Below are 18817 nucleotides of genomic sequence, written 5' to 3'. Positions count from 1 at the left end.
ACAGTAAAGAGTGCTCCCTAGGCTGCAGTGCTCTGGGTAGCTGCCATCTGGGACAGGAGATTCATCTCGCCTGTGGATCTGGCTCAAAGCAATGGGCTACATACAGTCCATGGGGTCGCATAAGAGTCAGACACTACTTAACTGACTAAATAACAGGAAAATAAGAACAAAACCTGGGGAAAGGCAGACAGACAGACCGTGTCGCCCCAAGCAGCCTCAGCAGCCTTGTTCACCTGAGCATTACGCTTGCATTTGGCCTGAAAGCAATGGAAGTGTGAAAGAGGGCAGCCCGCCAGCATGCTTCCCTCCAAGGTGGAACCCTTGGGTTTGTTATTACAGCTGGAATATCAATTTTGTTGCCTTCGTTTCCTGTATGGTGAGGTACTTCTACATGGAGGCAAGAGTACTGTTCCTTTTCAGTAACAAGACTGATCAGACAACCAGAGCAAGGCATAGAAATAAATTAAATGAGTAAACCTCTGCTTCACCAAACAGCAACTTTTGCCCACACGATGGGGGGAATCAGCTTCTCCAAATACAGCCAGACCAAAGGGCTAATGAAGAAAAATGTCAGCATGATTTTCTGGATAACTTGTTTCTCTGTTTTAAGTAGCAAACATGTTTGTGGTATTAACAGAAGGAAAGGTTTCGGTAAGTGCTGGCAGGTTAAAAAAAATACCCTTATTATTATCAAATCAATAAAGATCTACTTATAGAACTTTTCATTAAAAACTCTTATTAAGTCTGACTTTATATTAAATTAATTATTTAATTCACTTGTTTGGGGTATACAATATCTATCTCTCCAAGCTCCAAAAAATAGTGATTTTACTTATTTAAGTATAAATTCTGTTATTCCCCTATTTTCCTTTTCATTTGTATGTAAAAACTTTTCAAACATTGTAAATTAAATTTTAAAAACTTACCGAAAGTGATCATTGGATTTCATGTAACTCAGATGAAAAAAGGAAGATTTAACTAGCATTAATGTGACTTAAGGTGAGAATCAAAACAACTCATCTATAAAGATCCATATGTGTGGCCCATCATTATACATGGCATAAGTGTTGTTTGATTTTGAAATAATAATTAAAAAAAACAGTTACTTTAACTCTGCTGCAAAAAATAGATGTCTAAGCCTTCCTAAATCATACTTGTTTAACATAAACATCGCCTTGTCTATTTCCGAATTCTAATGATACAGTGAAGTATCCATACTACGGAACTATCTTACTGAGTCTAGAAGCTTTTAGAACTGACACTCAATCTCTAACAAAAGAAACTAAGTTGAATGTCTAAATTGTGACCTTTCTATGTAACAACCTCAAAATATTAACGTCAGACATCTAATACTGTTCTCAAATGTGCCAGAATATCCTGGCATCAGTTTCATATACTAAAACCCAAAGGAAAAAAAAGTAAATTAAAGGGTAATACACAGATAGCAATCACTGAATTAATTCATATTCCTAAGTATTCTTGATTTCTAAGACATCTGTTTTTACTTCTTATTGATATTACTAAAATAATCTGTCAAGTCCTTTTTGATTCACAAGCTACATGGCTTTAGACAATCTTAGACATTATGTATTTTTTTATCTAACATAATACAAATGTACATGATCTGTTGTTTAAATCAGAATTAACCTATTAAAAGGTTTACCACTGAGCTTCCCGGGCAGCTCAGTGGTAGAGAATCCACCTGTAATGCAGGAGATGTGGGCTCAATCCCTGGATCTGGAAGATGCCCTGGAGGAGGAAACGGCAACCCACTCCAGTATTCTTCCCTAAAAAATCCCGTGGACACAGGAGCCTGGTGGACTACTGTCCATGGGCCTGCAAAGAGTTGGACATGACTGAGCGACTAAGCTAGTACACAACCAAATAAAAGCTTATTGCTGAAGATGTGGGTTGGGAAGATTATTAACGTATAGTCCAAGTTCTAAGAATACAATTTCCAAAAATGCCTTATACAAAATACTGATAATCCCTGGGACATGACTAGGTATCCAACGAGAAGAGGTTTTGTGGACAACAGCATTTGGAAAACAAATACATACAAGTCATCTGACAGGTTTCATTTCTGTAAGACTTCTCAGAGCAGGTAATATTATAGAATTTACTGCGAGTTCCTATAAAGAAGTCAGGATTTTTAAGCCATTTGACCATTTGAGGAAAAGAATAATCTCCTTTTGCCATAGAAGACTAACTAATAGTCCACGGATCTATTTCTTAGAGCAGATTGGACTAAACTGCCATAGCGACATGTACAGCAGCAGCGTGAACACCCTCTTCCAATAACACAAGAGAAGACTCTACACATGGACATCACCAGACGGTCAACATTGAAATCAGACTGATTATATTCTTGTAGCCAAAGATGGAGAAGCTCTATACAGTCAGCAAAAACAAGACTGGGAGCTGACTGTGGCTTAGACCATGAACTCCTTATTGCCAAATTCAGACTTAAATTGAAGAAAGTAGGGAAAACCACTAGACCATTCAGGTATGACCTGAATCAAACCCCTTACAATTATACAGTGGAAGTGACAAATAGATTCAAGGGATTAGATCTGACAGACAGAGTGTGTGAAGAACTATGGATGGAGGTTTGTGACATTTTATAGGAGACAGGGATCAAGACCATCCCCAAGGAAAAAAAAAAAGCAAAAAGGCAAAATGGCTGTCTGAGGAGGCATTACAAATAGCTGTGAAAATAAAAGAAGTGAAAGGCAAATGAGAAATGGAAAGATATACCATTTGAATGCAGAGTTCCAAAGAATAGGAAGGAGAGATAAGAAAGCCTTCCTCAGTGATCAGTGCAAAGAAATAGAGGAAAACAATAGATTGGGAAAGACTAGAGATCTCTTTAAGAAAATTAGAGATACCAAGGGAACATTTCATGCAAAGATGGGCTCAATTAGGACAGAAATTGTATGGACCTAACAGAAGCGGAAAAGGCGATGGCACCCCACTCCAGTACTCTTGCCTGGAAAATCCCATGGATAGAGGAGCTTGGTGGGCTGCAGTCCAAGGGGGTGCAAGGAGTCAGACACGACTTAGCGACTTCACTTTCACTTTTCACTTTTCATGCATTGGAGAAGGAAATGACAACCCACTCCAGTGTTCTTGCCTGGAGAATCCCAGGGACAGGGGAGTCTGGTGGGCTGCCATCTATGAGGTCGTACAGAGTCGGACACGACTGAAGCGACTTAGCAGCAGCAGCAACAGAAGCAAAGGATAATAAGAAGAGGTGGCAAGAATACAAAGGAGAACTGTACGAAAAAGAGCTCATGACTGAGATAATCATGATGGTATGATCACTCACCCAGACCCAGACATCTTGGAATGCAAAGTCAGATGGGCCTTAGGAAGCATCACTACGAACAAAGCTAGTGGAGGTGATGGAATTCCAGTTGAGCTATTTCAAATCCTGAAAGATGATGCGGTGAAAGTGCTGCATTCAAATGCCAGCAAATGTGGAAAACCCAGCAGTGGCTCCAGGACTGGAAAAGGTCAGTTTTAATTCCAATCTCAAAGGAAAGTAATGTCAAAGAATGCTAAAACTAACACACAATTGCACTCATCTCACACGCTAGTAATGTTCAAAATTCTCCAAGCCAGGCTTCAACAGAACACGAACTGTGAACTTCCAGATGTGCAAGCTCGATTTAGAAAAGGCAAAGGAACCAGAGATCAAATGGCCAGCATCCGCTGGATCATGAAAAAAGCAAGAGAGTTCCATAAAAACATCTATTTCTGCTTTATTGACTACACTAAAGCCTTTGACTGTGTGGATCACAACAAGCTATAAAAAATTCTTGAAGAGATGGGAATACCAGATTACCTAACCTGCCTCTTGAGAAATCTGTATGCAGGTCAGGAAGCAATAGTTAGAACAGGACATGGAACAACAGACTGGTTCCAAATTGGGAAGGGATTATGCCAAGGCTGTATATTATCACCCTGCTTATTTAACTTATATGCAGAGTACATCATGAGAAACGCTGGGCCGGATGAAGCACACATTGGAATCAAGATTGCCGGGAAAAATATCAATAACCTCAGATATGCAGATGACACCACTCTTATGGCAGAAAGTGAAGAACTAAAAAGCCTCTTGATGAAAGTGAAAGAGGAGAGTGAAAGAGTTGGCTTAAAGCTCAACATTCAGAAAATGAAGATCATGGCATCCAGTCCCATCTTCATGGGAGATAGATGGGGAAACAGTGGAAACAGTGTCAGACTTAATTTCTGGGGGCTCCAAAATCACTGCAGATGGTGACTGTAGCCATGAAATTAAAAGATGCTTACTCCTTGGAAGGAAAGTTATGACCAACCTAGATAGCATATTGAAAAGCAGAGACATTACTTTGCCAACAAAGGTCTGTCTAGTGAAGGCTATGGTTTTTCCAATGGTCAGGTATGGATGTGAGAGTTGGACTGTGAAGAAAGCTGAGTGCCGAAGAATTGATGCTTTTGAACCGTGGTGTTGGAGAAGACTCTGGAGAGTCCCTTAGACTGCAAGGAGATCCAACCAGTAAATTCTAAAGGAGATCGGTCCTGGGTGTTCATTGGAAGGACTGATGCTAAAGCTGAGACTCCAATACTTTGGTCACCTCATGTGCAGAGTTGACTCATTGGAAAAGGCTCTGATGCTGGGAGGGACTGGGGGCAGGAGGAGAAGGGGACGACAGAGGATGAGATGGCTGGATGGTATCACCGACTCGATGGACATGAGTTTGGGTGAACTCTGGGAGTTGGTGATGAACAGGTAGGCTGGCGTGCTGCAATTCATGGGGTCACAAAGAGTCGGACACAACTGAGTGACCGAACCGAACTGAACTGAGACAGCATATTAAGCAGAGACATTACTTTGCCAAAAAAGGTCCATCTAGTCAAAACTATGGTTTTTCCAGTAGTCATGTGTGGATGTGAGAGTTGGACTATAAAGAAAGCTTAGTGCCAAAGAATTGATGCTTTTGAACTGTGGTGTTGGAGAAGACTCTTGAGAATCCCTTGGACTACAAGGATATCTAACCAGTCCATCCTAAAGGAAATCAGTCCTGAATATTCATTGGAAGGACTGATGCTGAAGCTGAAAGTCCAATACTTTGGCCACCTCATGCGAAAAGCTGACTCATTTGAAAAGACCCTGATTCTGGGAAAGACAGAACGTGGGAGAGAAGGGGATGACAGAGGATGAGATGGCTGGATGGCGTCACTGACTCAATGGATAAGAGTCTGAGTAAACTCCGGGAGTTGGTGATGGACAGGGATGCCTGGTGTGCTGCAGTCCATGGGGTTGCAAAGAGTCGGACATGACTGAGCGACTGAGAATCATGTATGTTTCAGTCAAGAAGAATAATCTCAGTTGAGCCATAACAAAGATATATCAGCACATATTAAGTTTCTCATAGCCTATGTGTTAACCTGTCCAAGACAGAAACACAGTATATAGACCAGGTAATCAGAATCAAACCAGGAACTAAAAACAAAAACGCAGGTCATATGAAGTCCACTGCCTACCAAGGCTGTGTCAAAGACTGTAAATGAGCAGAAGAAGCTGGACCAGGGCAAAGACCCTGATGGTGTCCAGGACCATATGTAAGGTGAACACGTAAGTGTCCTAACGTAATAACAATCATTTGCTCTTGAGAGCAGATAAAATGTAAGGAAAGAAATACACAAAATATCCTTTATACACAAAGCAATGCAAGACTTAATGTAAAATGTGAAGTTAAGTTGTTCTAAGAATTTACTGACATGTATATATATATATACGTTCTTATTAGTACACACATAAACTATAATGTAGAACAGAGGATTTCACACATGGGATAATTTGCATATTCATATGGTAAACACATATGCAGTAGCTTAACCTCTGTTTTTCCAAAATATCAAGTTAAATGCTGTGACTTTAAATTATTCCTATTTTTCCAACTTTCTAGGGATGCCCTAGAAGAAACTGGAAGACACTACTGGTGAGATTGTAATATCTGGTGACATTCTACAAACTAAATTCGTCTTAACGACAGGAATTAACATCATCAAAAATATTAAGGAAAAATAATACTTAAATTTGAAAAGTAACTGCTAAAAGACTCTCTGGAAAGTGGATCATGCGTGTTCTTTTTCCACACTTTTGATTGCTAAATGGAAAAGCTATTCCTTGGCAGACTTAGAAATGACACATACTAAAATGTGGCAAGTAGTGATGAAAACAAACCAAAACATTAAGATGACCTACAATGTTCAAAAACCAAGAGTCGATACTCAGGAGTAACTCAGAAAAATTATGAAAGAGACTTTAAGTCCAGAGCAAACTGAGAGAGGATCTTTTTCTTTCACAAACAATTCTCTGAGATTGCCAAGGCGAACAGGAAACTGGCCCCAGCAGATCACAGAGAATTATTCAGGTCCTTCCTAGACGGATTGCTCTCTGTGGTAGTCAAAGCTGAGGTCTCACCACAGTTATCTAGATGGGTCTATTTTCTGGAGAGTGTGATAAATATTTATGCTTCTTCTGTTTATGTGTGTGTGTGCACGCTCATAATTTATCTATCCCGAACTGTCTGAAAATTAGCTCCTATAAACTAATCATGAGTCTCTTTGCTCATCTGAGAATAGAACTGCATGATTTTTTGTTCACTATAAGGAAGATCAAGATTTGTGATTGTTATTACAGTTTCCTGCTGTTTGGGTCAAAATGTATATGTGTATACAATAAGTGTATGTTGCAATAAGTGTATGCAAAAGTAGACATGGTGTATGAGTTGGAAATAGTCACATGACATATCCATAAGGATAAAACCACTTACAGTATATGGTAAGTGTTATGGTAATAAAGACAAGTCAATATAATTATTACTAGGTTTAAAGTTTTGGACTTTTAAGTTTTTTCAAAGAAAGTTTCCTTTTTCTTCCCTCTGCCTTTTGCTCTTTCTCTCTCTCTCTTTTTTTTTTTTTCCGCTCATGTCTATACAGGATCAAAGCAATAAAGACTAATACTCATTATCCTGGATCACAAAATCTATCAGCTGTATGTGGTTGGTTAATAGCCAACATACACTATTATATAATCTTTTGACAGCCAAAATTTGTAGATAATTCAAAAGCATGTCAGTTCCCCCTAAGATCTGATTGTTTAACCTGTACAGAAACCAATCTTCTGTTACCAGTGACAAGAAAACTGGGGCTGCCAAGGTAGCTTCATCCAGTTCTAGTGTTAGGCTGGCAACGTATCTAATTTGGGGTGTAATGGCCAGGTCAGCACCTTTCAAATATCTCACTTGCTTTAGGCTGAAGTAAAAAACACCTAGAGCCAGACATCCTGGAGTGTGAAGTCAAGTGGGCCTTAGGAAGCATCACTACGAACAAAGCTAGTGGAGGTGATGGCATTCCAGTTGAGCTCTTTCAAATCCTGGAAGATGATGCTGTGAAAGTGCTGGACTCAATATTCCAGCAACTTTGGAAAAGTCAGCAGTGGCCACAGGACTGGAAAAGGTCAGTTTTCATTCCAGTCCCAAAGCAAGGCAATGCCAAAGAATGCTCAAACTAACACACAATTGCACTCATCTCACACGTTAGTAAAGTAATGCTCAAAATTCTCCAAGCCAGGCTTCAGCAATACCTGAACTGTGAACTTCCAGATGTTCAAGCTGGTTTTAGAAAAAGCAGAGGAACCAGAGATCAAATTGCCAACATCCACTGGATCATGAAAAAAGCAAGAGAGTTCCAGAAAAACATCTATTTCTGCTTTATTGACTATGCCAAAGCCAACTGTGTGGATCACAATAAACTGTGGAAAATTCTGAAAGAGATGGGAATACCAGACCACCTGACATGCCTCTTGAGAAACCTGTATGCAGGTCAGGAAGCAACAGTTAGAACTGGACATGGAACAACAGACTGGTTCCAAAAAGGAAAAGGAGTACATCAAGACTGTATATTGTCACCCTGTTTATTTAACTTACATGCAGAGTACATCATGAGAAATGCTGGGCTGGAGGAAGCACAAAGTGGAATGAAGATTGCCTGGAGAAATATCAATAACCTCATATATGCAGATGACACCACCCTTATGGCAGAAAGTGAAGAGGAGCTAAAACGCCTCTTGATGAAAGTGAAAGAGGAGAGTGAAAAGTTGGCTTAAAGCTCAACATTCAGAAAACGAAGATCATGGCAACATGTCCCATCACTTCATGGGAAATAGATGGGGAAACAGTAGAAACAGTGTTAGACTTAATTTCTGGGGGCTCCAAAATCACTGCAGATGGTGACTGCAGCCATGAAATTAAAAGATGCTTACTCCTTGGAAGGAAAGTTATGACCAACCTCGATAGCATATTGAAAAGCAGAGACATTACTTTGCCAACAAAAGTCTGTCTAGTGAAGGCTATGGTTTTTCCAGTGGTCATGTATGGATATGAGAGTTGGACTGTGAAGAAAGCTGAGTGCCGAAGAATTGATGCTTTTGAACTGTGATGCTGGAGAAGACTCTTGCAAGTTCCTTGGACTACAGGGAGTTCCAACCAGTCCAACCTAAAGGAGATCAGTCCTGGGTGTTCTTTGGAAGGACTGATGCTTAAGCTGAAACTCCAATACTTTGGTCACCTCATGTGAAGAGTTGACTCATTGGAAAAGACTTTGATTTTGGGAAGGACTGGGGGCAGGAGGAGAAAGGGACGACAGAGGATGAGATGGCTGGATGGCATCACTGACTCAATGGACATGAGTTTGAGTGAACTCCGGGAGTCGGTGATGGACGGGGAGGCCTGGCATGCTGCGATTCATGGGGTTACAAAGAATCGGACACAACTGAGTGACTGAACTGAACTGAGAAACAAAATGTGCCTTAAAGCATAGACACTGGGTTTTGAAGAATTCAAACTTTAATTAATTTTAGAGAATTGTCATCAGTCATATGATAGTCAGTTAACATTCTTTAAATCAGATAACATCCATGGGAAAAGGAATCCACATATTTGTCGATGTGCTATTACGCAAGATCTTCTACATGTCATTTGAAGGGATTAAAGATACAGGAAATCCCACCAAAATTTAAGCATATTTTTATGGTTTTCAGGATGTCAGATCTCATTCTTTCCCCATGACAGAGCAGTAAGACTTTAATTAGAGTGAGAAAGAGATTCTAAACAATTTCTGGATGTCTGAGTCTTCAAAATATACAGAAGATCGAATGTGTTATTTGGTTTGACAGGCACAGTATGGCTGCAGGTCAACATAGGAAGATCAGCCTAGTTTTTTTTTTTTTTTAAACTTTTCACAGCTCAGAGTTAAATGGCCCTGTATTTCCAAAGAAGCTCTTTCAATTTAGAATTCTAGAAATTGCCATCAAGCCTTAAAGCAAATGACTGTCACATGTTTTAAGGGGTTTCTGTCAAGACATTTCTACTTATTTAATTTTAGATTATAAAATAAAAGGGACTATATATAGAAAACCCTGAGGATTCCATAAAAATATATTAGAACTAATAGATAATTTCAACAAGCTTGTAGGATAAAATATACAAGGCCAATCTAAAAAAATCAGTTTATTTCTACACACTTCGAGTGAACAATTAGAAAAAGAAATAAAGAAAATTCCATTTATATTTACATCAAAAGAGAAAAATATTTAGGTTAAATTTAACAAATGTAATGCAAAACCTATACTCTGAAAGCGCTGAAACTATAAAACACTGCTGAAAGAAAGTAAAGAATGTCCAAACAAAAGATGAAAAAATATCCCATGTTTACAGATCTAATCTGAAGACTCAATATTGTCAAGATGACAATACACCTCAAATTGATCTGGAGATTCAATTCAAACTCAGCTGGATTTTTTGCAGAAATTGATAAATGGATCCCAAAGATCATGTAGGAATTCAAGGGGTCCAGAAGAGGTAAAACAATTTTGAAAAAGAAGAACACAGTTGGGAGTCTCATTTTTTCCAATTTCAAAGTTTACTACAAAGCAATAGTAATCCAAATAATGTGACAGTGACATAAGTATAGTCATACAGATCAATGGGACAGAGTCCAGAAACAAACCCATAGATTTAAGATCAATAGATTTCACTGGGGTGTCAAGGCCATTAAAATGAGGAAAAAATAGTCTTTCTAACAAATGGTGCTGGCATAATTGAAAACTCACATACCAAAGCATGGATTTGGATTCTTATGCCATATATAAAAGCATTTCCCTGGTGGCTCAGATGGTAAAGAATCTGCCTGTATAGTAGGAGACCCCAGTTCGATCCCTGGGTCAGGAAAATTCCTGGGAGAAGGGAGTGGCTACACACACCAGTATTCTGACTTGGAGAGTTCCATGGACTGTATAGTCCACAGGGTTGAAAAGAGTCAGATACAACTGAGTGATTTTCACTTTCACTTTCGACCCCATGGACTGTAGCCCGCCAGGCTCCTCTGTCCATGGAATTCTCCAGGTAAGAATACTGGAGTGGGTAGCCATTCCCTTCTCCAGAGGATCTTCCTGACCCAGGGATTGAACCGGGGTCTCCTGCGTTACAGTCAGATTCTTGACGATCTGAGCCACCAGGGAAACCCCTTTGTATATGGCATAAGAATCCAAATCCATTCTTTGGTATGTGGGTATTCAATTATGCCAGCACTATTTGTTAAAAAGAACTATTCTTTCCCCATTTAGTGACCTTGGCACCCTGGTGAAAATCTATTGATCATGCATATATGGGTTTGTTTCTGGATTCTGTCCCATTCATCTCTATGACTATCCTTACGTCACTGCCACAGTGTTTGGATTACTATTGCTCTGTAGTAAATTTTGAAAGTGGAAAGTATGAGACTCCCAACTGCGCTCTTCTTTTTCAAAATTGTTTTACTTCTTCTGCAAAGAGTTGCCATATACAAAATATAACTCAAAATAGATAAAAATAAAAGTGAAAACTTCCACAGTTCTTAGAAACAAACACAGAAATAAGTCTTCATGACTAGGGATTTAGCAGTGTTTTCTTGGATGTGACACCAAAAGCACAAATTATCAAAGAAAAACTAGATATTGGATTTCATCAAAATTAAAAACTTTGTTCATCAAAAGGTCCTATTGAAAAAGTAAAAAGGCAAATCAGAGAATGGGAGAAAATACTTACAAATTATATATCTGAATAGACACTCTTGAACTAGAGTATACAAAGAATTCCTATAACTCAGTAATAAAAAGACAAATACACAATTAAAAATGAGCAAAGCTTCTGAATAGATAATTCTCCAAGAAAATTATGTACATAGTCAACAGTCGTAGGAAAAGTTGCTCAACATCACTAGCTATCAGGGAAATACAAATCAAAACCACACTGAGATAGTATTGCACACATTAGGATAGTTATAATCAAAAAATCAGATTAAAACAAATGTTGGCAAGAATGAAAGAATCAGGACCCTAAGCTACTTCTGGTAAAAATTTCAAAACAGTTCCTCAAAATGTTAAAAATAGAGTTGCCATTTAACCCAGCAATCCCAATCACTGTAATCCAAACAGGAATGCAATCATTACTCAGATAAGAATTAGGATATTTTTGTGTGATGTGAAAAATCAGAGATTTGGGGAAGCATTAAGAGTACTTTGCATCCTCCTGGTTTGTAAGACTGCCTGTTGCTCTACTGGCGAATCTTTGGTTGTCCTGAAAAGCTACTCCAGAAGGACAGTAAAAAAAAAGGGTATATCCAGTCACTTAACTTCCGTTCCTTAGTATCTTCATGTATAAAAAGGAAGGTTTTACAAAAATCCCTGTCAAGGTTTTTCTGAGAATTAAGTTAAAGGACAATACAACCATACAACAAATAGTTTTTTTTTTTTCTCTTATTCTACCCATGGAGCTACTTCACAGTCAATCTATTCAAGTCACACTGACAGAGGGCATCATTTTCCAGAGGTTCTGCCAGGGTCCATGCCTGGACACCTTCCTCAGTGACTCTTAGCGAGACATTCACTTAAACAAAAAGAACTCCAAGTTCAATTTCAAACCCTTAGCAAGGGTTCATGTCTAAAGCCTGTTTGGGAACCCACAGCCTTAACTGTGATCTATGATTCTGTGAGTTCTGTAGAGAATAAAAAGTTTCAGCATCTTCGAGCACCAACATCAATCAATGTGGAGAGATTCTATAATCCGGAATCAATATCTGAAGCCATCTGCTGAATCACAGTGTGCAGGAAACTATTCTAGTTGACATGGAGCATTTTAACGGAATCAACCCAATTATCACTAATTCTTAAATAACTCCCAGCAGTAAAGTAATCTGTAGATTACATACTGCAAACTCCATTAGTATTAAAAGTCAATCTGAGAATCCACAGGCAGGAAATCACACAATTTACAGATTTGGTATCTGATTTTGATCCTATCAAATCCTCTAAAGAAGCTGGAATTAAGCCCTGCTCTAAGACCTGTTTAATGACATTCAGGTTTTTACCTGAATATTTTTAGGTTTTCATATCAAACCTGCATCTCCTGCATTGGCAGGAGGATTCTTTATGGGCTGAGCCACCAGAGAAACTTACATATATAAAGGAGCTTATAAGACAAAAAGGAAAATTTGCTTTTGGTTCTAGGTCAGACACCTGGATGACATGGAAGCATTAGACAAGTTATAGAGGTGTTATCCTGATTTTGAAATAAGGAAGCAGTAGAAAAATAAACCTATCATTTATGAATAGGTACAAAGGGACCAATCCCAGAAAAGATAATTGGCTGGGGAGGCAAAAATGGGAAATGACTGGAGAGGCTAGAAAGAATAAAGGAGTATCTCTAGGCAAAAGTTATTTCTAAGAAACACCACAGAAAAGAGTGAAAGGAGAAATTCAAAGAGAAAAACTAGCACCTTGGTGATCCAATGAAAAAAATAGATCCTTAGTAAGTCTGGTGAACAAAATTTGGCATTTGTTTTCAAGTACTGTAGAAATGGTAGGGTGGTGGAGGCGGTTTCCGAAAGAGACAAAGTTTGGAAAAATACTGCAATTACCACCGTGTAGTTCTTTAGTTCTGCTATGTGTCTTATACTGGAATAGATTCTTCACTGTGGTTGGAGAGTTATAGAAAATGGTTATTCCCTTATTTCTACCAGGATCTTACAAAAGGTTTTTCAGAAATAAAAATATTAGGTAATAGTTTGTGTATGATGAATATAAAACAACCAGAAAGAAGAATTCAACACCAGATATGTGGCCCTAACTCTAAGAAAAGTGGGAGTTCAAAATCAGAAAATGGCAGTGTGAGCTGGAAGGGCCAAAGATGGGCTCTTGAAGGCAGTCTGTTCACAGGCATAGGAAAGAGTGGAATGCTGGGAAGATGAGAGGTTTGTTCTCAGAGAGGCTCAAAGCACAACTGTTGGCAGGAGCTAGGGACAGCTGGTGCACGTAAGCAAGGTCATATCAGAGAGACGGAAACACAGCTGAAAAGTTTATACTCCTGAGCCAGGATTGAGGTTCTTTAATGAGCCAGCAGCATTTGCTTGAGGAGGAAGGCAACAGGAAATTCACACCATACCACGCTGGGTAGGCAAATGATATGGCCATGGTGATTGCTTGTTTTGATGGCCATAAAACAGGTCCCTTGAAGAACTATTAAAGGCTTGGGGATTACTTGTGAGGTAAGACAGAAAAGCAGAGATGAGACACCAAAATGATTCACAAACCAGAAATGCAGATATGGAATTCAGAAGAGAGTTTGGGGCTAGACATGCAAAACTAAATACTAAATGAAAAATGAAAACTAAACTTTTGGAACAATTTCAGTTTTCATTTAGTATTCATTTTTCATTTTGTTTTTGTTCTCTTGGTGTCTTTTCAGGTCCTGTTCATCCCTCAAGGCACTTGACTTACTTACATACAAAAGAGCAAAAATGAAATCAATTAAGAATTCAGCAGAAATAAGAACCTTTTTAAAATCTATAAACTATAATAACTACTATTTATTGAGCACTTACTTTGTGCCACACATTGTGGCAAACACTTTATACCTTAACTCATTTTATCTTCATACTGTGAGGAAAAGGGAATTATCCTTACTGACTCCATTTCACAATAAATGTCATTATAAACATATTGAATATCCTCTGAAACTAATCCCTTCTGTGAAACAAATTAAAGCCTTGCAACTCTGCTCACACAAATTTCAACCAGTGCTTGAATTCGAGTTTATATTAATTCTTTCATCTTTGTCTTCCAACTTCTATGTGGTAAGACAAAAAATTTCAGATTCTGTCATTTTAGTATAAATACCTCAACTAAAGTTATGCTGTGTTACATACTTCAAGTTTTCAGTTATCAAATACATGAACATATATCCCAAGTAAATATATAACTATATAAAACACAGCTGGGTTACCCTGGAGCAGAGACTGGTTTTACAAATAACAGTTGCCCTAGAAGTGACGATGTTTATGGAGGTGGAGAAGAGCTCCTATATGACTGATAAATCCTTCTCATTGTGGTGTAGGCATACATCCTCAGAATGGCTCTTCTGACAGCTCAATTTTCCCCAAACACTAGTTATGATACTCTGAACAGATTTTAGGGAGCCAGCTCTTGATGGGGACAACATGGCTAGGAATCCTTGGCAGGGCTTTTCCCACCAAGACCTGTCAAAAGTATCTCACACAGAATTTATGGAGGGCATGGAATTTCTGGAGCTTCTGCACAAAGTCCTCTAGACTTCAAAGAAGCTAGCGATTCTGTAGCCTTAGAGAGTGGGGTTTCAGTACCTTCATCAGGATAAGACTGAAGAAGAGACATGCAGAGGGACCCCTAGGCATGCTTTCTGGGAGCACTGTAAATACATAATTGTAACTTTCCATCACAAAGGTTGGCTTGTGCTGTTGATGTTTGTTCATATGGGGATCAAATTGGCCACAGATTTATACCTGAAAGCCACCATTTCAATTACACTTGGTAAAGATTTTTTAGATAATTACAACATATATACTTTTGCAAAATCTGTCTCTTTAGTTCCAGTATTACCAACATTCCAGAAATTTCTATTGCTATCACTCTAATAGACATTATTCCAAAAGAAAACAACAATGGTAATATAAATTCCACCTTACTGAATTTAGGTACAAATTTCCATCTTACTGAGACAGCAATAACAAAATTTGTTTCCTAAAATCAGAATCTCCTATCAACCATCTCTTATCCTATGGAAAACGTTAACTAAGTTTAAAATTAAACTTAAGGAAGGAGATAAGCTATATCTCATAGCTTGAATTTTCTAGATTATTTTCCCTTTACCTTTGTGAAAAAGGTAAATTGTTAGTATCTGAAGTTATGGTTTAGAAAACACATGTATCAATCTTAAATAACAGTCATAATAAGAATGTTAAGATGCTAGAGAACCACACTAAAGAAATCAGGCTTCTTGGAATCAGGTTATCCTATTCAAATTTAGGACACCAGGCAAATATAAGCTGCTTATTTTCTAGCTTTCAGTCACTGAGGTTGTTTATTCAATTCATAGAATCAGATAATTTAATTATGTTGGGAGGGACTATGGAAATTTTCTAGTCCAACCTCCTCATTTTAAACATAAGAAAATTGAGATCATTCTTCTATGGGTACCCAGCTAAAATTAAATGTATAGCTAAAATTAAATGTATAGCTCAATGCGATACCTCTATTTATATTTTTAGGCCTCTAAGATAGCTATCGCTACAAGTGAACTTCCATTTCAAAAGTCACAGAAACTTCTACTCCATGTGTCTTTTAATAAAACTATATTGTGTCCTTAGGTAACATTGCCAGAAGAGAACTCAAACTTACTATCTCTAAGAGTCTCACTCTGTCACCGAGGAAGAAATGACGATGCCAGAATCAATCAGGCTCTAAGAATCTCTAAAGCAAGGCTTATATCTTACCTGACTTCTCAGTTCTAACAAGCAGAGTATCTATCACATAGTGGGTGTTTGTTTGTTTGTTTTTTTTTTTGGTGTGCTGATTGATTGAATGAATAAATGATTACTTTAAATATTAGTGTAGCAAAGTGAACACAAGGAGAAGCAAACCATGAAAATCCTTCCTTGGCTAGTTTGTGTTATTCAGTTGCACTTTGGGATGTTTATCAGCACTTGGATTCACAGTGGTTTGTCATCACAGGATTTTACCTGAAGTTCTTACAAGAATAGGTACCGCCCTTACAGGTTTCTATTCTTAATGCTCTAAAAGTGTATTGGAAACGTTCCAATGGCAGCATGACTGAAAGCAAACCTGCCATTAACTAAAGACATTTCAAACCTACATAACCATTTACACAGCCCTCTTTCTCTTTCCACTTTAATTTAAGCTTATTTCACCACAGAATCATACGGTTATTTAAACTAAATGTTGCTGTTTGGAATCCAAACAAGCATGAAGACTCACTCTATCCCCACGTGCTCCCAGTGTTTTCTCGATTTTCTTGGGTCAAATGAAGCTATAGAAATGCGAACATCTTACCATCCAGATGGTCCACGTAACAGTACACATCGTAAGTTTCATGAGGAGCACGGAATCCGTAGGTCCGGACTCCTTCCTTCCCCATCATGTCTCCATAGCAGCCTTCTCGGGGAACCCGGATGGGATACCTGGGAAAATAAAGGACTAGGAAGTAGCACTATATTCTCACTCCCCAAGTGATGAAGTAAGGCCAGTGGCCCCCAGACCACTCACCTAACAGTCTGATCTGACAGCCAGCCTGCATCACACTGCTCAAAACCATCTTCATAGGCCGCATGCAGCTGCTCTGGGGTGGCTATGACGGCCCCAATGTCCACGCAAGCCTTCTGTGCCATCTCAAAATTCAGGGTGTACCTGCTGGTTGCCGCCCTGTAGTGAAACACAACCCCTGCAACGACAGCAGCGAACAATTACAGGCCAGTTCAAGTCTCCCCACATACTGTGCATTTTCTCATTGGAGCAATATGTCAAATGACTTGCTAACACGGTCTTAAGACCATGACAATTTATTTTACTTCATATAGCATTATGCAAAATTATGGTGATCTAAGGAACCCCAGAAGTGCTATTCACTCAGGTATCCCATTCTGCTCCATCAGAGAGTTTCCTAGTCAGGAGTTTTCTGTTCCCACAGAAACCATCTGAAAAAAAGATTTAAGCTGCTAAATCCCAAATGGTGACTAGTTGTCCTAATTATAGGTAATGTTCAGGCTGTCACGGCTTCCCAGGTGCTTCAGTGGATAAAGAATCTGCCTGCAATGCAGGAGATGCAGGTTCAGTCCCTGGGTAGGGAAGATCCCCTGGAGGAGGGCATGGCAACCCACTCCAGTATTCTTGCCTGGAGAATCCCATGGACAGAGGAGCCTGGTGGGCTCCAGTCCATGGGGTTTCAAAATAGTCTGACACCACTGAAGCAACTGAGCATGCACGCACAGGCTATCAGGGGAACCATGGACGACTAAAGGGAGTAGGTGCTGCAAGAGATAGAGAGAGTTAAGGAGGTCACGAGATCAACTCCTCTTACTTCATGTTTGTACTCAGGGCCAACTCAATAGAAGCATATAGAACCTTCACCAATACCACTTCCACCAAACTTGAAATATTGTGGTATTTGCTTACAGAGACAATATATTATAATGGAAAAGACACTGGAGTATATAAGAGAAGGCCTATTCCAATTCCTGATTTGCTCCTTAATCATATATAAGCCTTAATTTCCTCCTCTATAAAGCATACCTAACAGTGCTTATGTAGTTTTATTGAAATGAAGATCAAATTAGATAAAGAATTTTAAAATATCTTAAAATATTGGATAGGCTACTATAACAAATGTTTATCATATTCATTAACTGATTTGCATAATGTAGGATCTCCACTTTGACAGGTAAAATGTATGATTTTTATCCCAAAGAAGGCCTGAAATAAAGTTCTCCAGACTCCTGCGGTAGAAGCCAAGCATCCTGATATGTGCTTCAAATTCCACTTTGTTGTATTTTCGGAGTTGCATAAACTAGTGGTTCTTGAACTGTGTTTCAGGGTCAAAGAGCTGTCAAAAGCCTGAGAAAAGAGCAACTGAGGGGGTGAAGCTTGGGCCCCTCCTCCCACTTGAGCAAGGGCATCTCCATTTTTAACTGGAGTAAATATGGTGACTCATTTTCATCAGACAGCAAAGTGAGTCAAGCTAATGTGCCTAGGAAGTCACTGGAAAATAGAAATCGGAGTAATTGGGTTTTATGGATAAGATTTTATTGTCATATCATTTAACACCACGTATTTATTATGTGGAATTAATTTTGGTTTCCAAGATATCTTTCACTTTCCTTTTATTCTTAGTAATTTCTTAGAGTTGACAACAGCCTCCCTCCATCTCTCTCTCTCTCACACACACACAGCTTGACCTCTAGCTATTAAATTGTTTTCCACATGCCTATCCTTGCTTCTCTCTTCCAAAACAGGTATGTGCCAATAAAGCATCTACAGGGGACAGACTAGGCATGTCATCAATAAGCACCTCTGATCAGTGTCAATTCAAAAAGGCCTGCACAGGTACCAAGTGGATGCACTGACAACTAATACTTATTTCCCATTTCTGATTTTTCAAAGAAAAAAAAAAACCACCGAATGTTTTTCATAAAATCTATACCTTTACAGAACAACTTTAAAATTTCCAGGAAGTATATATGGTCCTATAAGTATGTTTATAATGACCTCTAAGACTTGAGCAAGACTTTGCATGGTTTTAAACTAGTCTTCTGCTGATCAAAGCTTCAAAGAACCTTCTTGGTAATTAAAAATCTTCCTTGTGCACCTAGGATTGGCAGTAAGGGGGCACAAAGGGCCCTCCAT

At 38.8% G+C, this 18817-nt stretch overlaps 1 protein-coding gene across 2 annotated transcripts in view; it reads right to left on the bottom strand.

Annotated features, from left to right (window-relative positions):
- VCAN (versican) overlaps nt 1-18817 on the bottom strand; it is a 120158-nt gene that overhangs the window by 79197 nt on the left and 22144 nt on the right. For both annotated transcript variants that reach the window (XM_069592583.1, XM_069592584.1), the window contains exons 4-5: nt 16685-16859; nt 16472-16599 (exon numbers count right to left, since the gene is read on the bottom strand). In XM_069592583.1, coding sequence (XP_069448684.1) covers nt 16472-16599; nt 16685-16859 — 303 coding nt within the window. The remainder of the gene's footprint in view (nt 1-16471; nt 16600-16684; nt 16860-18817) is intronic.

The sequence above is a fragment of the Ovis canadensis genome, chromosome 5 (assembly GCF_042477335.2).
Source record: "Ovis canadensis isolate MfBH-ARS-UI-01 breed Bighorn chromosome 5, ARS-UI_OviCan_v2, whole genome shotgun sequence".
Lineage (NCBI taxonomy): Eukaryota > Metazoa > Chordata > Mammalia > Artiodactyla > Bovidae > Ovis > Ovis canadensis.
Note: the sequence above shows the minus strand (reverse complement) of the source record. Positions and strands in the feature narration are given on the sequence as shown.